At 47.1% G+C, this 24,033-nt stretch overlaps 1 protein-coding gene across 1 annotated transcript; it reads right to left on the bottom strand.

Moving 5' to 3' along the window:
* Positions 1-1,797: 1,797 nt before the first annotated feature.
* Positions 1,798-22,819, bottom strand: LOC128090402 (tyrosine-protein kinase ZAP-70). Its single transcript, XM_052702706.1, has 13 exons — positions 22,635-22,819; positions 10,265-10,719; positions 8,679-8,839; positions 8,062-8,200; positions 6,838-6,916; positions 6,538-6,578; positions 5,691-5,739; positions 4,825-4,999; positions 4,311-4,517; positions 3,844-4,036; positions 3,384-3,524; positions 2,803-2,915; positions 1,798-2,470 (listed from the first exon to the last, which is right to left on the bottom strand). Exons 2-13 carry the CDS (start codon positions 10,664-10,666, stop codon positions 2,347-2,349), a joined length of 1,824 nt encoding a protein of 607 aa, XP_052558666.1. The 5' UTR covers positions 10,667-10,719; positions 22,635-22,819; the 3' UTR covers positions 1,798-2,346.
* Between the last annotated feature and the right edge of the window lie 1,214 nt (positions 22,820-24,033).

The following is a 24,033-nucleotide window of genomic DNA, read 5'->3' as shown; positions in this document are numbered from 1 at the left end:
CTCTTGTCCATGAAGAACATCTATTTTTCATCAAGTTTTTCAGCTTGCCTCCTTTTTTCTTCACATGCAATGGGGTTGATAGTAAAAGACCACAGTAACGCTTGGCTACTTCTGGTTTGCTGTATATAGATGGGTGTGATGGCATTCTGCTGGGGCATCATGGCTTGTTCAGCTTCTCTGCTGGCTGTGTTAGTCACGTAGTTGTCATGATGCTGAACAAAATGAAAGTGCCTAGATAGCCAAAGGAGATAGAAAGGTGAGTGCACGCTGGTGATCTCAGTGCAATTGATAAATATTCATGTACTGGTGATAAGATATGTTGCAATGCAATAGATCTGCACTGGCAGTGTGATAGATTGTTAGATGGCGTTGATCAGATGTGAGCATCAATGGTTTATCATGTCCCCCCGTTATCAGTGTGGGTATTGAAGTTAGGAGATGTTCCGCCCTTCAGATGGAGAACGTGAGAATTAGAAAGAGTTTTAAAGAATAATGCAAAGTAAAGAGTAAAAATATGACAAGGAGAATAGGGGAAATTGAGATGAGGAGTGGTCAGCAAGAGAAGAGAATTTGAGGAAATTTATGGAGAACACAATCAGCCATAGAGTACTGAACTCACTCTGTTGCTCACTTCAGCCTGACTTTATCTCATCAGTGACTCAGCCCTTGCTCAAACACTCTGAGATCAGCAGGTTTCAGTATTTGGGCTGCTGTCAGTGGGTGAAGAGAGATGGCAGAGCTGGATGCATCTGCGCTGGGGATGGAGAAGAAGAGAGGCTGTCCTCGTTTGCAGAGCCAGTGCACCATGAGACCTACAGATGTAGTGGTTTGCAAATAGAAAGAACATCAAAACTTTGCTTCTACTTTCTCAGGGAGGAAAACGTGACACAGAAGATAATTTTTTTCCTATCTCTGCTACTCACTGAGCCAACATGAACAGACACTTTCTCTTCTGATATCTCCTTTCCCCTCTGTTGGCAAAGATAAGTTGTCCATAGCTCTCAAGCATATAGGAGAAGCTAATGGGTTTGAGAGTGAAAATGATTTAGTGTGTGAGTTGTTCCTGTCAATGGAGGCTGTAGCTGAGGCAAAGAGAGGGGAACATTTAAGTTTTCATCAGATTGAGGTTCTCTGACAGTTCTGAGGCTGTACCAAGGGGGTAATTCAGGTCTCATACCTGAATGGTTGCCTTCAGATCAAATCCACCTCCCCTTCAGGTTTAGATAAGGGCTGTGCCCCCACAGGGCTGTTTGTTTTACCTTCTGGACAAGGTACACTGTGTGAGTTACTGTGTGGCTTTCAGATACCAGAAGATGCTGAGAGATAAGCATTTCTTTTTGCTGCATCTCAGAGCTCTGATCTCCTCCTTCCTCTGTTTCCCCTTCAAAACACTGCAGACCACACCTCAGAAGCATGGGTCACACACTGCACCCAGGGTAGGGGTAGAACAGTGCGAGCCTCAATAGAAAGATAGATAGATAGATAGACAGACAGATAGATAGAGGGATAGATAGATAGACAGACTGAGATGGGCAGATGGATGGACGGACAGACGGACGGATGGATGGATGGATGGATGGATGGATGGATGGATTTCCACAATGGACTCAGCTGAGCAGCTTTTTGTGCAGGAAAACTCCAGCTCTGCCCTGAAGCCAACCAAGGGTGACAAGGGTGGTGACTCTGCAGGCATATGGAGAGAATCAGAGAGGGAAACCCTGCCTTGCTGGAAGGGAATGACAATTTTCAGCTTGAAGCAGCTGCAAGTATTTACAGTTCGATAGTCTGAGACATGGGGATGCTAAAAAATATAGTTTATTTATAGAGTAACGCTCATTTCAGTAGCACAGAGGCAGTCAGGGCCCAGGGGGCAAGCAAGAGATGCTTCGGGTTTTGTTGTATGAGGAACCTTAACCAGTGCAGGGAAGAAGACACCATGCTCTGTGCTGAGCAGGTTTCCAGCACAAGAATCGTTTTCTGAGGGATGGGGAAAAATCCAGGTCTGCTGGAGCCAGCACAGTTCATCCCCAGTAAGCCTGGTTGGCATTAAGCTATGATATTGGGATATGGTTTTGGAAGTGAGTAGGCAGGAACTACAACACCGTCCTGTTCTGTCGTGTGCCAGTCAGGCTGGAGGTGTAAACCACGGCTGGCAGTTGGGAAACACAGAGCACAACTGAGTGCTCTCCCCTGCTGTCTGCTGGCAGCATCATCTCCTGGCTTCTTAGTTCTGAAGCGAAAAAAAAAAAACCACCATATAACAGATTAAAGTCAAAATTTGCAAAGAACCTTTCCAGGTCCTGTGCAGGAAGTCCAGGGTGTGTGTTGAGGGACAGATAGGGAAACTCAAGGAAAAGCTGCTTTTGACTTGTCCTCTGCCTTCGGACCGTTTTCTGTCTTGGTGGCAATGCTGTAGTAGTAGGTGCGGATCGTGTTTTCCACTGAAAAAAATCCTGGACGCTCTTCCCATCTGCAAGGGCAGAAAGGAACAAATAAGAGCCAACAGAAAGGACAGAAGTGAGTTGACCCAAAGGAGGAGGTAGCAGGCACCAAATAATGTTGGGGGGGGGGAACAGGACAAGCTGTACCAGGGCTAAGGAGACCTTTCTACGATGAGAGGTGCAGAAGCAGAGAGGCTCTGACATCTTCCAGGGTTGATACAGGCAAATTAATAGGGACAATAAGCAAGGAATAGATGCATTCTATGTGTTGTGGATTTGGGAATGAGACAAAGGCAGGAGACAACATTCATTCGTATTGTGCTGATGGGCCAGCAGAGAAATGAGCAAGGGAAGTCCTTACCTGTAGGTCCAGCATTGCATCATGAGGGCATAAATCTCTGCCGGGCACTCGGTGGGACAGTCCATGCGCTTCCCTTGCTCTATGAAGCTGATGACCTCTGGGCCTTTCATTTTCTAGGAGAGGATCAAGTGAAAAAACATTTTAATTGTTTTGGAGCTAGCAACAGGCTCAGCAAAAGTAGATCTGTGCTGGTAATGCTTTGGGTCCATGCACAGCAAGTCCCATATAGTCACCATCTTTGGGTGTCTCACCCCAAGCCTGGGCTGAGCAGTGTCTGAGCAACTGATATTTCAGCTCTGCAAGCAGTTGGAAGGATCAAAGAGAAGATCTGCTTTGATTCAAACCCTAATGTTTTGTTTCCCATTTCCTCTCCCTTGCATGAACACAAAGCTGAAGGACCCAAGCAATCCAGTTTGTGCCTTCCACAAAGTGGAAGTGAGCCTGTCTGCTTTCCCTTCTGTTCAACGGTGGCAAAAGCTCAAGGGAATGGAAACTGAAGTTTCAGTGCGTCTCAGCCCGGCTTAGAGTGGGAATTCAGATTGTAGCATCCACCCACGATAGACCCAGCTCTGCCTCCTCACCTTGTATGGTTTCTGCCCGTAGCTGAAGGCCTCCCACATGGTCACACCGTAGCTCCATACATCACTCTTGCTGGAGAACTTGTGATAAAGGATGCACTCTGGCGCGTACCATTTCAAAGGCCACTTTCCTGCTGTCCTGGCCTACAGCAAAGAAAAAGGAACATCTGCACCCGGAGATGAAGATTGCTCTGGGCCAAATCCTAGTTCTGCTTTGCTACATATTTGTGTTAAATGCAGTCCCACATTGCAGGAAAATCCCCCTTGTCTGCATTTCTTCCTCACCCCCTGGGTCTTTGCAAAGCCCCTTTTAATGCCACAGCACTGGGGTTGGACAGAATGTGATATGGTTGTGCAGCAGGTCTTCTGGGTAGAGCCCAGAGCTCCAGTTTCTGGGGGTCTCAGCCCGCAGCCTGGAGGCCTCCTGCTGGCTATTTCCATCTTTTGCTCTGCTTACACTTACCTTGTAATAGCTGTCATCAGCACCGAGAGCCTTTGAGAGGCCAAAGTCACTGATCTTGGCATAATGCTGATTGACCAGCAGGACATTTCTTGCTGCCAAGTCCCTGTGGACAAAATTTTTTTCTTCCAAGTACTTCATCCCCATGGATACTTGGTGCATCAGCTCCACAATATTGCTGACTGTAATCTCGTCTCTGGGGAGGATGGAAAGACAATACAGTAATAAAACTGCTGGACAACAAGGACCTGTCATTAATCTATACAACATAGTCCCCTCTAAGCTCTCCAACTGCAAAGGAGAATGAACAAGGATATCTCTGATCTAGAAGCATTGCCCCTTGTTAGCTTGCATTAAAAGGAATCTCTTGCTATTGTTACCCTCCCTTTCCCTACAAAGTCAGACTCCCCTGACAGCAATGAGCTTGATGAGAAATGCAGAGAATCAGCCATGTTTTATTCAGTACTCACTTCTTGGAAGACAAGAACTTGTTGAGTGGCCCACCAGAAGCCATCTCCATCACGAGCATCAGGGACTCTGCCTCACAGACCCCAATCATGCGGACAATGTAGGGGTTGTCCAGCTGGTGCATGATCTGAGCTTCTGTCATCATTTCATCCCTCACTGTTTTCTCATTGTTGCTCTTCAGCACCTTAATGGCCACATCGATCTGCTTCCTGCACAGAGTACAAGAGGAACAGACACACAGATAAATTAAGCAGCAGGTGGATTCATGTAATATTCGCCTCTTGTAGGTCTGAAGGCATGCCTGAGAGCATGCAACACATACTACACTCTCAGGACACTAAGGCTGTCACTGAAAGTCCTGGGAAAGCCACAACTGACCTTCCAAAGTCTCTCTTATACAGCCCATTGTCACTCTAGGGTCTCTCTAAGTATAAACTGGATGGCAGGGGACACCTCTGAGCTCAGTCTGAAGCACCCTCTTCTTTCTCCCTGGGCATCTCACAGGGCAGCACTCACTTTCTCATTTTGTAGACTCCTTTCTTGACACAGCCAAAGTTTCCTGCTCCCAGTTCTACTTCATCAATCATCAGATGGTCCCTCTTCAGGAATAGTTTCTTATCCTTCAGCTCCTCAGGGTCACTGTACGGGCTCTCATAAACACTGGTGTCCATGGGTAGCATGCGTGACTTCCCTGCATGTTCCAGAGAGATACAGTTGTTTGTAGTTGTAAATTATGTACTCTTCCCTGCCCCTCTCTCCTTTGTTTGGATTTTCTCCTCCCTTCTGGCCAATTCTCTTGCAGGATCCAGCATTCAAACTTTCCTCCTGGGCATCTCCCTTCTTCTCACAGCCCATGGCCTCACTGAATTAAAACAGAGGACCTGGGATGGAGAGAAACTTTGGAGCACTCCCATTCCACAGGTTCCTGCAGGTCCCAGATGTGTAGAATCATGAAGATTGGAAAAGACCTCTCAGATCATCCAGTCCAACCACCCACCTACCATCAGTATGGCCCACCAACCCATGTCCCTGAGTACCACATCTACACATTTCTCAAACACCTCCAGGTTCAGTGACTCCACCTCTTCCTTGGGCAGCCTGTGCCAACACATCAACACTCTTTTGGGTGCTTAACTTCACCCCGCTGAAATCCAACTGAAGACACCAAGAATTTAGTAGGCAGAAGATGTGGAATGGAACAGGACTTTGCTGGCTATTGGATACAGGCAAACAGTTCTGCAGCATTCTTGGCTCTGCACCCTGAAGTGAGTGGGATGTTCTTGGGTGCTCTTGTAGAAAAGAGGCTTTGCAGCACAGCTTTTTGACCAGAAAGTGATACAAACGGCAACTCCTATGGCTTGGGGGCTTTCAGAGATGCTCACCTACAGGCTCTGGTGTGTATCCATCTGCATTGAGAGGCCCAAGGTTTTTCTGGAAAAGAAACAGTGATGAAGTGGATAAAGCAGCCAGGGGAAATTGTTTTAACTTAAAATGGGAGAGGTGAGGGACAGGGAACCTCTGCAGTCCAACAGAGGCCCAGCTGGTGATTTCCACTGTAAGGTGCAGTGTTGGGCACAAGGAGTGACATGGCATTGAGCTGGTCTGGTCTTGGCTGGCATGAACCCTGTGCAGCTCTGCAGCCTCAGAGCTGTTACTGCTTTCTGGAACAACTCGTCCAGCACAGCTCTGAGCCCCAGTACTGCTTGCAGTAGTCACTGTAGGAGCCCATCACAGATTGTGAAAGCTCTTTGACAATGCGGGTAAATGCTCAGCCCTTTATTTAGGTCTGTTGGGCACTCACAAAGCCCAAACTTGCGGGTTTCAGCACAGCTGGGCACTGAGCGTGGACTTTCCCTGGGGCTGGGAATGCAGAGGGAGCACAAAGACGTGGCCCATGGCCAGCAGCCAGCAGTGGGGCTGAGCATTCCCAGAACACAAACACACCTCCCTCACTCCTGCTCAGCAAGGAGGGCAGGGGGAGAGGGCTCCCCAAGGACAGCCCCATGTGTTGCAAGGAGCACAGCGTGAATGGAAACCATTCTTGGCACTGATGGTAGCTATGCCCAACTATTCCTTGTCTCCATCCAAGCTGGAAAGGAGACAGCATTGCAGCCGGCCATAATATATTCCAGTTGAGTTGTTGTTGCCTTTTAAAGAAGAGGACAGTTTGATCAGTTCAAAGTGCCACTAGATGAGGTACCAATAGAACAGACTCTCCCCACAACTTACGCTCACGGAGGGGTGGGTTGGTGGAGCTGGTGCTGCAGAGGCTGTGGATTGGGAGAGAGGAGTTATTAGTGAAAGTCTGCTTACACCCCATGCAGGAACAGAGCATCAGTCCTTGGAGGATCCAATCCCTCCCACGCAAATGTCCTTTTCTACCACTTTAACCATAATGGATGTGGAAACGTGCATGGGTATGGGCACTGTTCCCATCCCTCAGGTGTCCCACAGGACAGGATATGAAGTGATGGTTGTGACACCTGGGACAAGTGACTGAGGCCAGGGTTGGCACTGGCATCATCTCACCTGGCATGCTGGGGTTGGGGCAGCTTTCCCTCAGGTAGAAAATCAGCCCGTCTGGTTTGAGCTTCAGATATTCCACCAGCTGATAAAGGAATCAGGGGAAAAAGGGATTAAAGCAAACAGAAAACCATCTCTTCTTTTGCAGGCAACACGTGTGGTTTATCATAACAATTTCTCTCAGATTTATGGCAACCAGGGACTCAGTTATTTCTTTCTATCTGTGCACTGAGGAAACTCCTACATCATTTGTATCTGGGTGTCTGCCAGAGCTGGGAAGAGTTTGGGAAGTCAGATAAGCCCCAAAGAAAGACAAAGGGAAAACCTTTAGTAGTAGGGCTGGGTAGAGCATTCTCAGTGTAATGTCATTGTTGCCACAGCCGGAAGGGACTGTACGTCTGATAAAGACCGAAAGGAACCTTTGGCTTTCCCAGCAGAACCCCAGCATTCACTTTCTGGATCTCAGGCACTTTTCCACTGCAGCACCCCCTGGTTCCAGCACAGTGGGGGCCTCACTTTAGCTGGGGACCACCACCCCAGCCCTGGCCACCAGAGCACAGGGGACCAGACTTTCTCTTCCCCTCCTGAGTGGCTCAGATTTCATTCCAAATTAGGAGCCTGGCACAGTTCTGTTTCCATTAAAAAAAAAAATGCCCCGAAGTCTTTGTTTTCTTTCAAATTCAGAGTGAAAACAGTCCTGGGAATTTGAAAAATTCAGCAAAACAGTTACAGTCTGCAAACAGCTCTCCCCAGAAAGAAGTGGTGCATTCCTTTCCTGGAGCAGCCCCAGGAGTTGGACTCAGTTATCCTTTAAGGGTCCCTTCCAACACAGGTTATTCTGTGATTCATTGGGCTGCAGCATGCCCACAGTGAGCCAGGGTGGGGGTTGCTACCTGGGCTTCAGGCACTTGTCACATCCCCTACAGCCCAGCCCCCTCCTCATGGATGGGATCTCACAGCCATCTCCTGTCTGCAAACAGCCTCTGTGGGGTGACAGGATGTGTCTCCTGGCACTTGGATCTGCGGTCATGTCAAGGTTCTGGGAGTTGGCTCAAGACTTATGGGCCTCCTGAGTCTTTGTGTGCAAGATCTTAAAGACTTTCCAAGCTCTTGGTGTCTTTAAGGCTCCAGATGGCCTTTCCTTTCCCCCAAGGCATGAGCAGATGTAGCAAGGGAGAAGTGCCTTTGCTTTGCTAGGACAGCAGTGCTTATCATCCCCCAGCACTGTACCTGCCAGAGCGTGTCAAACTTGGTCCCCTCAGGGATGGAGTACTTGCCAGACTTGTCCTGGTCGATCCGATAGTGATAAACTGTTTTGCCATAGACAAGGGACAGAGCATAAGTGCCGTTTTCCTTTTTGTCTCTCAGCCTGGTGGGAAGAAGAACTATTAAAAGCAGCTCGAGGTTTTGCCCTGCGAATGGCTGCAGTGGTGGTTGGTTATTTCTTTCTCCAACTGATTAGGGAGATAATTAAATTCAGGGCTGTCTCACCTCTGCAGAGGCACATTATTCTACAGAGCCTCAATTTCATTGTTAAATGTCCTTGTCTACTGAACCTTTTATCTGACATCAACCAGTGCATTAATTAATAAGCATGCTTCTTGCAGACTTCTACACATAAGAAACAAATAAAGCTCAAAACTGGATTCGTAAAGGCCAGACACTTCTTGGGAAATAACAGATGTGGAGTGGCAGAGCCTGAATTTCAAAGATCCATAACAACAGTCTGACCATACCTAACCAGACCTCTCAGGAATACTCACATGAAACAAATAACCAGAGGGCATTGGAAGTGGGGAAATGGTAAATGGAATAGGGATGGTACCTGCCAGGGTTTGTGTACTCACAGGAATTTCCCATCGGGTTGTGCCCCAGAGTAGAGCCTCCTCTCAGCTTCATCCCGAGCAATGTTGCCATGGTACCAGGGCATCCTCTCATGGGCTGTGGTTGCAATAAGCTTCTCCACCTGAGGGGCCTGGCTTATAATGGCCTGTTCAAGGGCATCCCCCTGGAAGAGAGAGAGAAGGGAGGCATGGCTTCAGCATATCTTGGAGTGATGTCACAAGAAACTTGGATGGTCCTGTAACTGAAGCACCAGTGACTTTAATCACGCCTGAAGCACTGCTGGATGGAATTTTGTTATTCTGTGCATCACTGTTACTCGCTTATCTGAATTGCTTTCTCCTCTTACACCCATTTGATGTCCATTATTTGCTGGTGAGGGAACAAGAGCTAATGGCCTCAATTGCTGCAGGGCAGGTTTGAGTTGGATATTAGGAACAATTTCTTCTCAAAAAGGTTGATGAAAAATTGGCACACGCTGGCCTGGGAGGTGGTGAAGTCACCATGCCTGGAGGTGTTCAAGAATTGTGGAGATGAGTCACCAAGGGACATGGTTAAGGGGAATAGTGGGATGGGTTGAGATTGGGCTTGATCTTACAGATCTTTTCCAACCTTAATAATTCTATGATTCTAAGAGTGAAGAAAACTTGTTCGTATGGATGATCTGACATCAGCTTTGTAGGTGCCTTCTCCCTCTGTGTTCCTGGGAGACCAGGACCCCTTCCCTGGCTGCCTGCTATCCCTGGGCAGTACAGTTTGGAAATCAATGTGTGTTACCATAAAGGAGTTCTATCAGCTCCACACTTTATAAGGAGCTGCAGGTTTTCATTTGCCAGTAGGTGGCAATGTCCTTTGTGTTATCCACCAGCGGTGACAGTCCAGCTTCATGGAGAAACCCTATTGAAGGTCTCATTCTGAGCAGCACCTCCAGTCGAAAACGGGTCACTTTTAGAGATCTTTTGCAGAAAGGCTCCCTGGAGAGAATGATGCCTGAGCCATCTTTCTGCAAAAGACTTGGAAGTGACTGAACAGCCACTGTAGAGGCAACAGCAGGGAGAAAAAACTCATTATATGGCTGCTACTATGGCTATCCACAGAGTTTTGCTTAGTCTGTCTACCTTATCCATGCTCCTGTGTGCAACCAACCATAGCAATCTCTCTGTAGCTGCTTTTAAATTTAAACAATAAGCAGACTTGAGCTGGTACCCAGATGCCTCAGGCTCATAGGCAAAGCCTCCGATGACTTTGCAGAGCAAAGGAAACCTGAGCAAGAGTTTTGAGCCTGTTTCCATCATGACATTATGGATGCACAGATGAGGGTTTAACTACAAAGAATGTCCTGTGTGCTGCAGAGGAGGAAATGGTGCATGGAAAAATGCTTATAGAGTAGCTGGTGACCAACCAACACCAAGCAATGAAATATCAGACTGCTTTCAGTGCTTGCAGTCACACAGGAGAAAGAGCTGGCTGTACCATGATGTGGCAGAAGAGGAGGAAGATATTGACAGAGGAAGTGAGGATGGGAGGTGGCAGTAAGACCCAGAGATTGCTCCTTGCACAGCCCCATGGTGCTGTTGGCCACGACCATTACCTCCAGTCTCCACGTCTGTCGGACATACTCGCGCACCATGTTGTCCCTCATGCTATCAAAGACCCCAGGCTGGGGCTCCACGCCGCTGGGGCGGTTGCAGGGTTTGCGGAGGGTACAGCAGAGCCCATCGGCATCCTTGGAGTAAAACTCACAAAGTTCCTCAGGCCCACAGTGTGCTTTGCCACCCGCGATGGCGTAGGTTCCATTCATCTGGCGCTCGATGGCGTAATGATAGAACTGCAGGTTGCACACCATGGAAAGGACGTAGCCCCCCAGGCTGCGCAGGCACTGCCGCAGCAGGAACAGTCCGTCTGACATGCCAGCCAGCTTCAGGTACTCCTCAGCCTCTGACCTGGCAATGCTGCCATAGTAGAAGGGAAGGTGAGCGGCAGCATCCGGCATTGCTGCACGTGTTGGAACTGCCCGGCTCGGCTTACACGCTACTGGTGCTCAATCTGGAAAGGAGAACCAAAGTTCTTCATTGATTTAATCTTTCAAAAATGGGTAAGTGGGATTCAAACACATTTATCCAGGGATTCTTCAGCCTTTAGGGTCACTTTGGACATTGCTTGCATGGGTGAATTCACATTTCTGCTCTGAGAATCCCGCACAGCAAATCCTCTGTTCTGCCCTGAACAGAGCTAGAAAGTGTAAGCAGAAATACACCTGATTTTCATCTAGTTCAAGCAGAGAATGCACCAAATCCTACAGTGAATTGCTCCAGTCACAAATTACCTTTGCTGTTAAAAATGTGCTTCTTACATCCATCCCAATGTTGTCAACTTTTACTTCCTATTTTCTCTTTGGCACTGTTCACAATAAAAGGAAATTCTTTCTTCTCTCTGAATAAATTATTTTTGCTGTAAAAGTCCATTAGGACAAAACTTCAAATAAATTAAGATCAAAACATCTCATGTTTTAATCTTTATGTCTAAAGAACATGTAGATATACAACTGCAACAAACACAGCAAAAGAAAGTAAATACAAACCCAAGTGGTTCTAGGCAGACATTACCCAACTGTTGACAGGAACAAGAAGAAGCCTTCCTCTAATGGTCCCTTGATAAATTGTATAGACTTTTTTCCTCCAATACCTGATTTCTGAATTTGGTCAATACTTTGATTGCAATTTCTGTAAGTTCCTATTTCTACATCTTGCTTGTGCTCCAGGGAAAGCTGGAGCTCAGAGGTGGCAGGCTGTCATCGTAAAGCAAGTTCAATCCCCCAGACCCATCAAGCTGAAATGTGCAAGCGTTACTGGAAACCCTGCTCAGAGCAGCCTAAAACCAGAAGCAAACCTACCATCATGCTGCTGCAGTGCTGGTTCTTGGTGAAAGTGCGGTGAGAAATGGCACTTCATTGACTGAGTCATTGCAGAGCCCCTTTCCCTGAGAGTTACTGTTTTGTATCAAAACATCTAAAATCACCCACGTTGATTAACAGAAATCCTACAACATTTACAGGGTCTCATTTGTTCCCTGGAGCCTAATCTTCAGTTTTGTCATTACGCAGATGCTGACCCCAAAAAGACCAGAATCAGAGAATCATAGAATCATTGGGGCTGGAAAAGACCACTAAGAGCATCTAGTCTAACCATCAGCCCACCCCCACCATGCCCACTAACCATGCCAGTCATGGTGTCCCTCCGCATTTCCCACAGATGCGTCACTCATGTTTATAGTAAAGGAAACTCAGGCCAGCCTCTGGTATTTACCCTGATTTTTCTCAGCATCACCCCCATTTCTGAACATGACAGGAAGAGTAATGCTGATCATTGGTCCCACTGTGTTGTTGCAGAAGTGGCTCTCAGGCTGGAACTGTGCTTGGTTGGCCATCAGAATCACAGAATCAGAATGGTTGGGTTGGAAAGGATTTTAATGATCATCAAGCTCCAACCCCTCACTGAAAGCTATGTGCCCCACACCAGATCAGGATGCTCAGGGCCCCCTCCAAACTCGCCTTGGGCACCTCCAATGATGGGGCATCCATCACTGGATGTGCCGTGACACCTAGCTGCCTCTTGCCAGCTCTGGGCTCCCAAGGCTAGGGAAGGATCTGATGTGTGCTCTGTTTTGGTAGGAATGGTGTAGGAGCTAGGAGGAAACCATTCTGCTCTGTGCACCTTGCTCAGTGTTCAACAGACCCAATGGGGAAAACTGGATTTATGGCAACCAGACTCTTCTCTCTACCTATTTGTTTGTTGTGCTCATTAAGCCCAGAAGTGCCCCTCTGATGAGAACAGGAAGGGAGAGCAGGGGCAGGGAGGAGGTCTTTCAGCTAAGGCAGGAAACCACAACAGGAAGCCGTCAGCAGCACTTGCAGCCTGCACGTGGAACGAGTGTAAGCCCTGTCAGGCAGCTCAAGCAAGCCTAAATTCTGAATTCTGAAACCCCTTTAATCAAAGTCAACAAATGAAACAAAGTGGGATCTCAGCCGATCTGCCAGTATGAGACAGAAGGCAAACGAGAGCACACCATAGCTAAAAAGCTTGAACAGCAGTCAGTGCTTGGAGCTCATTGGAAATGCTCCAGGAAGCAAAGCAGCCCTGATGTTGGGTTCAGTATCCCCCATTTCTGCTCCTGAGATGGGAGCACTGGTGGTGGGTTGAAGAGCAAGCACTGCAACTCCTGTTTTTTGACTGCAGAGTAAGCTGATGAGTCATGTTCACACAGGAAGGAAGAGGAAGCACTGAGTATGCAGTGGGAAGGTTGACAGCTTCTTCACGTGCTACTAATTTCCACTCGCTACCTGGGATAAACAGGTACAAGGGTGAGGTACCCAAACTCATTGGTTCCCTTCTCTGTAAAGTCTGGGGCCAAAACATCACAGAAAATGGAACATTTGAAAACTGTTCAATCAGCAGAAGCCATCGATCATCACTGAGCTCCTACAAAGTTTCCAACTGCCTACACAGGCAATTTGGTTACAGAGTGTTTTTCTCTCCAAGCCCAGGGTTGGAGTCAGGAGAGCCTCAGAGAGATATCAGAGTGAAGGCTGGGATCAAAGCTTGGCTTAGGCTATGGAACCCCTTGGTTCTGGCCATGGAACCCCTTTTGCATAAGACTTGCTGCCACAGATGAACCATGTTGTAACTCTTTAGAACTCTTCTATGTTCCCAGCCATGTGCAAGAGTCACGTCCTGAAGCCTGAGAGCAGATTGATACCCTTGAACAGGATGATTTACAGCCCTGACAGTGTCCAGGCTCTTTCTCCTACCCACAACTCCGGGCTCCAGGGCATGGCTAAGCTCTCACTCCAGGCTATGGCTCTGTTCCTCCACATTGCCTCTGGGTAGACCTGAGCAATCCTGGCAAAACTTCAGCAGGCTCACAGAAACATCCCAAAACTTTCTTTTCCTGCAGTGTAAAGTGCAGGCAAAAATGAGAACTGATTTCATGGGTTGCTTTGCCAGACATGACAAACCAGTGCCTGGAGGAAGCGATGCAGGGCTTCCAAGCAGCAGGACCTGTTTTTTCCAGCACCTGCTCTATCTCTGTCCCTCAGGGTACAGCAGTACAAGTACTGAGCGTTCCTGGTTGGTACTTTGAGTGCTCAACCCGTTGGGGCTGTGATAATGGCATGTTTGCAACTTGGCGTTATGACACGAGGAGGCACTGGAAAAAAAAACCACCCACGTAAAAAGTACAGTCTGCATAGCACGATGCACAGGAAAGCCAGGCAGGAAGCCATCGAGACGTCAGTCAATCAAATCTATGTGTAGCTGCCCACTCGCTTTTGAAGGGTTGAACGATGTCACAAGTGTAGAAGTTGCCCTTAGATGCCAGTGAGTTGAGGGCTTGCTATATGCAAGATGATGGGCTGAGCTGGTTCCCATGTCATGGGACGTGGTGTTTGAAACACTAAATGACAATCGAAATAACTTCAGATCAACTTTAAGTGCTTCATAGTTTAAAGCAAAACCCTAAACTTGCTTCGGATTGTCCTGACTGTAGCCTTCTAATTGCTTGCGATTAATGTTCAGTTTTCATTTATGCATTCCATGGCAGCTCTTCCAAAGATTTCCTCATAAGCACTTACATTTCCTGGCTTCAGCTGCTTTCTGACCTCCCTGCTGCTGACTGCACACCCAAACCTCAGCCATCCAACCACGTGTTAACATTTGAGCTATGTGTGAGTGGGAGTTGGTGAAGCTCTGAGCCCATTTGTTTGCTCGCCCAAGCAGGGTGCCTAGTGCTTGTCATTGAAGATAACAATCTCCTTTACTTGTCAGTAAAGGACTCAGTCCTACCTGAAATGGTTGTGTTGACTGAAGTTGCATTGAAAAAGCTCCCTGGTGTGGCTGGAAGCCTGTATTTTTCTCAAGAACCCCATCTGTTCTCATTGCTGAAGTGAGCAGGTAAACCCAACCTGCTCATGTGCCCATGGATTCCTGGCCATGTACAGAAACTCTACACACCTCTGCACTTTGAAGCAGAATATGGGAGTCATTTGGCCACAGAGAGAGCCCACAGTCCTTTCTGAAAGGAAAACGTATAATTCCACAGTGGTATTTATGAGTCCCAGGCAGGGGCTCAGCACTGCTGGGACGCTCCTGCTCCACATCTCTTTGCTGCTTTGCTTCAAATTGGCCCCTCTAAACCTGAGGCTGAGGGTGCTCATCCTTCTCAGAAAGGGAGAAACGGTGCAGCAGAGCGTGGAGAATTGATGACACGCTTGTTTGGTGCAGTCAGATGGCAGTAAAGGCCTGAGCTCATTCATATCCTGCTGGGGACTTGTTTTCCTTCTGTGGTTATTTGTCAGATGCTAATGAGCGGAAGCAATTTGCTCTTCTCTCCTTGAGAGCAGGAGATGGGGAGGGGGCAGGGAAGGGGGGGACCACCTGCCTGGGCCCTGTGGTTACAGCTATCTGCCTCCTTTGCTCCAGCTGTTACTTTAATGGCTGGGATTGCCATGTTATCTGGTGCCAGCCTGCTTTTCACTGGTGGCTGTGAACCCGCAGAATGCTGGGGCAGATGTTTCTGCAGTACTGCACAACAGAAATTGGGCAGATTGTGGTCCCCTGAGCCAAAACAGTGAGATTAACTTTGTTTTTATGACAGTTACCCATTTTGTTGACCACAGGAAAGCCACAGGATACCAGAGGGTGGTGGGCATGGAACTGGCTCCCCAGGGATGCTGGAGCTCTCAACACTAAGTTTTCAATGGTGCTGTGTGGAGCTGGGAGTTGGATTTGATGATCACGTCCAGCTGGGGGTGTTCTATGAGTAGTGCAGTAGGAAGCACCAGTGGATCACTTAAAGGTGGTGGTCCTACTTCTGGATCAGCACAGGTGAACTCCATGCATGAAATTGTTTCCTATTTATGTGTGACCAGGCCTGTGGTGCATCACATGCTCTGACAGCTTCTAGCTATCTCTTAGTGCTTTGCTTATGAAATATGAATAGAAAGACAGCAAAGCATGCAGGTATCAGTGTGTTCCTTGGTGCAGAGTGGCTGCTGTTTGCTTTGCACTGGGTGATTACTGGTGACAGGGTTGGTAATTAGTTCTGCCACTGATTATAGGAGTTTGAGCTCCTTCCCTAAAGAAAAGAGTATTGGTTCTTTATATTGTGCTCTTCTTCCATGAAAAGATTCCTGAACAAGAGTTTGTTGTAGGTAGGATCTAGCAGACCCTGATAAATCAGAATGTCCAGAACCATATTAAAAATGCTGCCTTTGATGAGGGTCTCAAAAATCCAACTAAATGTGATGCTTTGCTTCAAGCCAAGCTGACACTAATATTTTGGGGATATACGGTAGTATGTACAGTCCCATGTACCCCGGTACAGGGAAAAGGACAGAACTGCTGTGTCCTTTAGTACCTGGATTAGTGCAGGAACAATCCTGAGTTCTGGTCCCCACAGATGGGTGTACTTCCCCCCTGGACCTCCTGGTTTGCAGTAGCATCCTCTCCTATTCCAAATATGCCCATTAAGGAGCTTCTCTTGGAGCACAGGTGGGGCGCAGGATCCACGGGTAGGGGTGATAGCATAAAGCAGAAGAACACTGCCCTAAGGCAACTTGTGCTCAGCTGCTGCATGTGGATTTGCTTTGGAAGGCTGTGAACACCCTGCTGATCTTTTGTAGAGCCACTGAAAACACTTCTGGCCCCCTGGACCCACACATCCTGAACAGCTTTTAATTAGGTTCCAGCGTGGTTAAACACAGTGCATTGTTCACTGCCTGGTGTTGGGGAGTGCTCTGTGGTCTGATAACTCAGCTGTGGGTCAGCGTGTCTAAATGAATGATGTCAGGATGTCCTGAGGATGGGTGAGCACAACATCTGTCCCTGCATTTACCTGCTACGCAGGTGGAGCTGGAGCTGACAGCCAACCAGAAAGGGCTTGGGATTCCAGCAGGGTGAGTGTGCAGTCCTTGAGAGACAGCTGTTCCTTATGCAGCTGTACCAGATTGGCTGTTGGACTCCATTCCTTTGCTCCTGGTCTTGGTGCTGGATCTCAGTTATTCTGGAGAGGGAGACAAACTGTCTAGAGATACCTTGGGCAGCTCACCCACCTGCTGGTTAACCTTCCATTAAAGTTCCTCTCAAATGGGTTAAAACCTGCTGATTCAGTGGAAACACATTACATCTGATACGTACAGAGATTAATGCTGATCTAGTTTCAGTTCCTTAATCTTTCTGATTAATTTTGTATGAGGCAATGGTTACTGTATTTTCTCCCTACTGAGCTTTTGTTATTGGATCATTTGATATGGTAGATCTTGCCAGGCTTCTGTTGGTCTTCTGTACTGCATTGGTCCACCCCAAACTACCCAGCTTCTGTCTATGACACAAGGCATCTTTTCTTTGGACAACATCTCTACACATAGCCATAATCTTGCTCTGGTTTATAGTCCTGCTCTGAAGCTCCCCAGACCTCTCCAATCGCTGCCATTAGGGGAAGAAAAGGGCAGGGATATGCAATTACTTGGGAGTAATATAGGGAGGAGCAAGCAGGTTGTATTGAGGTGGTGTTGGTGCCCTGAACCTGAGCCAGGAGGAAGTCTGTCATGCGCTTGAGGTGCCCCATAACTCAGCCCCACAATGCTGACACAGTAGTACCTTAAGGAGATGACCTTCCTCTAGCCCTGCTAGAGGGGATTTAGGCAGACAGGGTAAAAATATCCACTCAGAACTTGGCTGAGACACCAAAGTGAACTTCCCTGTGCTTGCAGCAAGATCCATGGGCTCTCGAATGGCCGTGAGTCACTGAGGTTTCTCAATCTCATTTTGAAAGGCCAGGCAAAGGGGTCTAGCAGCCGGTGTGGGCAAGACCAAATGTGGGGCTTTGGCTGTTTGTCACTGGCACTGCTTTTGTGAGCAAAATATTCCTGTGAACAAGTGGGTGGTGGGAAAGGGGTTGGAAGATGGTTGGGTGCATTCATTGCTTCTTGGATGCACAAAAGTGAGTTTTGTTTACGTGGAACAGATCAAAACCAAGGCCCTGCCAAACAAAGTTCCAACAATAAAAAAATCAAACCACAAACCCACCCATATGATTCATTGCTGGTAGTGGACACTATCCTGTCACCTGCATGTTGTGGATGGAGACAGCTTATTTCAATATGTGTTTTGGTACTAGAAGTGTTTGTAAGCATTGCAAGCACAGGATGGAACAAGTGAAGGGCCTGGCTGATGTGACTAATGAGCAGGGACTAATTATGTGCATTATATGTTGAGGTGTGACAGCAGGCAGGGAAAGAGAGCAACCATTAAGCATCTGAAGAATATCATCTTTTGGAGTAAAAGCTTGTTTGGATGCACTAAAAAAATGATGTGAGGATAATGGAGATGATAACCAGCCTTACTTTCCACTCATTAATAAGAAACATTTTCTAATAGGATCCATCAGGATGTGGAACAGTATCTCACTTAGCACTGGGTCAGAAAAAGTACTGCAGGGAACTATCCTCCATGGGCAGGAAGAAACTGGGATGAGCTAATAGGACTTTCCCATATCTAATTTCTGCAATTCTGAGTTCCATGTAGGGAAAGTTACACTCTCTGTTTCTTTCTCTGGCCAAGATAACTTCTAGTCCAGCCAAAGCTCCATGGAATACTGAAAAACACTGAATGCAGAAACATTTTTCTTCCACTGTTGACATTTTTGGGTGGTCTTTTGTTGAGCATCAGTGTCTGAAATGGGAACAGATCCTCTGCCTGTTCACAGACAAGGGATACATGAAGAGTATTACTGCTCCCGTGCACTTTTTTTGAAGTATTTTTTTGTGATCAGCCACACTAAGGTGAAAAATAGCTTTTTCTCCATGATCTGGCAGATTCTTAGCTCTCATCCTTTCTATGCTGTCAACGGAAAGTTGCATCCATCAATGGAAGGATGCATTAATGACTGCTCATGCTGTCCCTGCTGATTATTGTGGGCAACATGCACCATCTCCTGTAACTCTTCCACTAAGCAGACTAATGTTGAACACTTGCAGCTGAAAATGCAAACACCATCCTCTTTTCTCCGAACACAGGACACTGCATTGAGCAGCAGAGGGTTAAAGCTGTCTTTTGGAACGCCCTCTGGTCACTATGCTTCTGCTTTACCCTCTTGCAGCCTCCCCTTGTCAGCTGAACATGCCAACTACTTCTGTTGTGGTCCGCCAGTAACCCATCAAAACAAATTCTTGAAGGAGAACATTGCGGTCCAAGGACAGGGCTTTGTGCTGCAGTGCCCTCCAGGATGCTGGCTCCCACCCAGCCATGGTGGGACAGGCTGGATGTTCCCATCCCATGGTTGCTTGGGCACTGCTGGCAGAATTGTTGTCGCTGAGACTCACCCACCACGAACCAGGCTGAGAGACCAATAACAATTAGTTGCAAATAGGTTTTTCTTCTGCAATCCCAGCACAGACAGAATGGAAAACCTTCCAGGTCCTGGGGAGCTGGGGCATTGGCAGCTGTGCAGGGCATGTCTTGCCCTGCGTGGGTCCGGCTGAGTTCTCAGAACTGCCCGGTGCTGTTTAACCCTGCCCTGGTAATGTGAATGCAGAACTGCAGGTAGCACTGAACCCTCCTCAAATTCTGCCTGTGCCTCTGGCATCTACACCAACCTCGCTCTCAGGGCCCTCCTGCAGGCTCCCGTCTGTTCCTGCACCTAAACTGCATTCCTTGGGGCAGTGCTTGCTGGCTTTTTGCACAGCACAGAGGCAGTCTGGGCTGTGTATCTGTCTGCACTGCTTCTGGCTGTGGCAGGACTCTTGCTGACATCCGTCTGTCCTTTGTACTTTGACATGGTGACAGCTGTGGGAACCCTGAACATCTGATGCAGGATTTGGGGAGAGCTTCTTCCATTGGCTTAGAGAAGTGTGTGCAGTCTCAGCTCCTTGGGGCTTTATGAAATGAGGTCGTAGTTGTTTAAAAATAGATGTAGTTACACTCTCACCTCTGCCTTTCAGCTCTGTGTGTGACAGATTATAATCTCATATTAGACACCAGGGGGCTAGCCATACATGTACATCTACACCCATAATCTTCAGGATCAGAGTAAACATCTAAGAGGAAGAGGGTCATCATTCTTACTCAAAATATCGTGTAAGTTTTCCATCTACCCAGCGGATCTCAGCTTTTTAGATACTGGTGTGGTCTGCTTCATGGCCATACTGGGAGTTTTCTGATGGGATGGAGAAGCAGCAGATAGGAGCAGGATAACAGATGTTCTTAATTGACCCAACCTGTCATGGCTTTCTTTACTTAATGGACTCTACTGAGGGATTATTTAGAAGATTTTAGAAGCATAAATACTTTTCTTTTAAGGCTTTAATGGATTTTAACATTCATCTAGGCGCGCTGTTACTTTCTTATTGGCCAAAAGTTTGACTGAGGGAGAACCTGGGCACAAAGCAGTGGTGCTGTGCCCCTCAGCTGCAGGATTTTCCCTAGGATGTGAGCATGAGATTTGAGTCAATAAATGGTAGTTGACAGTTCTGTTATTTCTTGAGGTTTGTCTCTATAGAATCTTAGAATGGCACAGGTCCAACCATCACTCTGACCTACCAAGTCCCATTGCTAAACTGTGTCCCTTAGTGCTTTATCCACATGTCTCTTGAACACCTCCAGGCATGGGGACTTCAGCACTTCCCTGGGCAACTCATTCCAGTGCTTGACCAGAAAAATAAAATAAAATGGCATCTCAGAACCTAGCAGCCATCTCCTGCTTGACAGCAAAGGTTGACTGAGCATTAAGTTGTTCTGAGCTTTGAAAGGCAAAAGATGAATCTCAGCTTGAAAGCTAATTTACAGGCACGAGAGGAGCTCTGTAAGCATTTTTTAAGAGGACTGAACATTCTTCAGACTGCAAGGGGTTACAAAATGGTAGTAAGAAATTCCTGAAGGAGAAATTCTGAAGAGAAAAATGAACACTTTGGGAAGCAGGGGAAGTTGACTTGGACTTCAATAACTCAGCTAGTTCTTGCAAAAGCACATCTGCTCTGAAGTGTAGGTGTGTGTTTGCATGCGACCAGCAGGCATTTGGGCAAAGCGTGTGACTTGCAAGTGGTAATGGAAGTTTGCATTCACAATCACTCACTTCCTATGTGAAAAGGTCTGTTCTGAGTGTTGAATTGCATCACTAGCAGGCAGCGTGCTATCTCTATTTTCCAAATTCAGAGCTGAAGCACAGTAAGTAAAGGGCTAATCTGCATGAGGCTTTTCTGTTACTTTGGTAATTCCAAGGACTCTCTATTCCGGTTATTTGAATACGATTTGGGGATGAGGAGTCATCTTAAGACCTCCCTCCCCTAGAGTGGCTATACCTTTCAGTTCGGTGGAGTTTGAAGAAAGCTGCCCATGCTCCTCACTGCCACTGCTATCTGCCCTCTGTTCTAGGCTCTATTCTCCAGCCTGGGTCCCCCAATTTCTTTTGTGCCCATTTAATCCCAGACTTAGCAGGGCCCTTCCTATCATTTCTGTGGATTTTGTAAGCCTAAATTAGCATAATTCAGTGATCGAAATCATTTGATCGGTGGTGGGGAAAGGATGTGCTTCACGCATCTTTCTGTTCCTGATCATGTTGCTCAGCTCAAACCCACAGAGTCCATGTTGGCAATATTAATCTCGGTGTCCTTTGCCCTTGGTATCTCTGCTGTTGTGCTGCTGGCCCCCCCACTCAGGACTTGTACAAGTCAGAGCTGCTGCCCTTTCTGACCTCTCAGACCATAACTGCTCCATCTGTATTTCCTGTACTGTTTGAGTGGGCTTAGGACCTGTACAAAGCCTGATGTTTTGAAGGCTTTCTGCTCCTTCTGAAGCCATTTACTTTACAGGCAGCAGAGGGACTGCAGTGTCTGAGAGTTCTCAGAAAATCCTCTTTCTCATCAAGCTTAATAGGAATCAGCTTTAAAAAAAAAAAAAAAAAGCCATTAAAACCCACATGCCTTTATGATTTTTCTAATACTGCTGTGGCACCATCCATATCTGTGTAAGAAGCTGTATTCTTGGGAGCATCAGCAAGCTCTACAGGGACTTGGGTGAAGGAAAAGGGTGGGGAAAGACTGAAAATACACAAATCATCAATATATGAGGAAGCAGAGCCTCGTAGATCAGTTTGCTCGCCCCCTGCCAGGCTACCTAATCCCTTCTCCAGTCTCCTCCGCAGTTCTGCCCATGTGATGGGTTTCCCACTCATCTCTGCAGCGTGTATTCCACCATCTAATGGATCTGCCCATTAGGAAATGTTTTCTGAGGCTTAATCTCAATTTTCCTTTGTTCTAGTTTATTCCATAACACCGTGGACTGTACTTGAACTGATGGGACTTGGAATTCTGCCTGTTTTCACAGCAAAGTGCAGAGCCGTAACAGATGAGATGACAAAGAAATTAAGAGAAGCAAATGTGAATTTGGTAGAAGCCTATTTTCGGAATATACTTGCTGTCATATTTTTCAGTAGGAAATCTCTGAAGCCCTTCTTGATTACTTGGAGCATTATCCAACAGGTGCCAAATACCCTCATTCTTCCCACCCTGCTGCTTGGGCTCCCAGGCAGCAATGGACTTAAAGGGAATCTTCCAGAGAAGACAAATTCTGATGTTTTATGTCCAGAGATAAAAGAAAGAGAAAGACTGGCCCCAATTATTGGCCTGTAAGCTCCCATTTCATCTTAGGATCTAAATACCCCAACACGAAAAAGAGCCGTGAGGCCCCATAACGCTGTGCTGGTCTTCTCAAGCAGCGATGGAGCACTTGATAGAAGTGCAGAGAAGTGACACAATGAGTTCAGCTGGGCCTATTAACACCAGTGCTTCACAAGATCTTCCATCCTGCCACAAACCTGCGACTCTACCAGGTGTGTGGAGCACTTATGAGGCAAGGAACAAAGCAGCCATGTTGTAGAACAGCTACCGACAGCGAAAAAGAAGGTCTTACCTGGCTGGTGGGTGCGCAGGACGTCCTGTCAGGGGGTTGTTATGACGGTTTTGAAGACAGAAAGGAAAGGAGGGGAAAAACGTTCTTTGGTGAGTGAGAAATGTGTCAGTTTTGGAAGATAGGAGGGGAAAAGGCCGTAGCATCCAGTGAGCTGTCTGGCGTTTGCTAACCCCCGTTTGCTGGTTTCTTTGAAATGTGACCTATTTCCTTCTTGCGCAAGAAAGGAAGAAAAAATAAAAGCCGTGTAACTCTACAGAGTGAAAGAGCACCAAGATCTCAGTGCCAGGTCTTCAATGGAAGGATACAAATCCGAGGAAGGTGCTGAAGATCTGTTTTTATTTAAACAAATGTGTTGAGCACAGATGTTACCTGACAGCAAAGCTCTCTTCTTGCCCATTGAGCGGATGTTCGTTGGGAAGAGAGCCTTGCACAAACACATCCTCCATGCCATGTCCTTGGGTTCTCAGCCTTTTGGAATTTTTCACATCTTTGGTGTGACAGTTTGTGATGGGTTCTACAGGTTAAGTCCTCTCCTCATCTATTTTTCCTGCTCAGCTTTCTGCTCAACTCTTCGTAGTGCCACTACACCAACAGCTAGGAACCATCCAACACAACCCAATGTGCCTTTTTCTTGGAAGGGCTTTCAGCTGTTCCTCAAGGACATGTCCTCCTTTCCAGAAGGGAACAGTGTTTCATCACCAAAGAGCTTGTTGCCACTTGACAGCTCCAAACCCTGGGTTAAGGGGTTTGGTATCAGCTAATGGGTGACCAGGAAGAACGGTCACCAAGCTGTGACTTCAGAGTGCTGACTGCAAAGACGTTTCCCAACAGGAATGATGGAGAATCCCAAGAAGGTCTGAGAAATCTGCAATCTGGAAGTTGGGTGTAGGGCTGTACTTGTGGCAAGCTGAGCTTGCTCATGTTGAAGATTTGAGAAAAACAAATACCACTGTTGGGTTACACATACAAAATGCAAGAGGTCCTCAAGCATTACATGACTGCACAGCAGTTCATGGATGAGTCCCCTTGAAAAGCCCCGTGTTTATATTTTGACATGGAGCTCTACATGATGTTCACCCAGAAATCTGTATTAAGGTCTGTTTCAAGCATAGGGTGAGATCCTGAGATAGCAGATGAGTCACTCAGGCAATTAAAAAAGGTGAAAATGCAGTGTCGTAACACATCCACCTTTGCAGTGTGAGCAGAGAGGTCTTGCTTACCAGCAAGGCTCACTTATGCATTTGTCCCTTGCCAATAATCCCCACAAAGTTGAAGCAATGCATAACGACCTCAGTAATTGTTTTCTTTCCAGCTTTGCTTTCAGAGCTAGCAGTGGCTCTTTCAAGCTGAAGTTACAAATTTGGGAAACACCAACCCCATTTATTTTTTTTTCTAACAC

Source organism: Tympanuchus pallidicinctus, unplaced genomic scaffold, assembly GCF_026119805.1.
Source record: "Tympanuchus pallidicinctus isolate F22 unplaced genomic scaffold, pur_lepc_1.0 scaffold46, whole genome shotgun sequence".
NCBI classification, from domain to species: Eukaryota; Metazoa; Chordata; class Aves; order Galliformes; family Phasianidae; genus Tympanuchus; species Tympanuchus pallidicinctus.
This window is presented reverse-complemented; position numbering and strand designations above follow the sequence as displayed.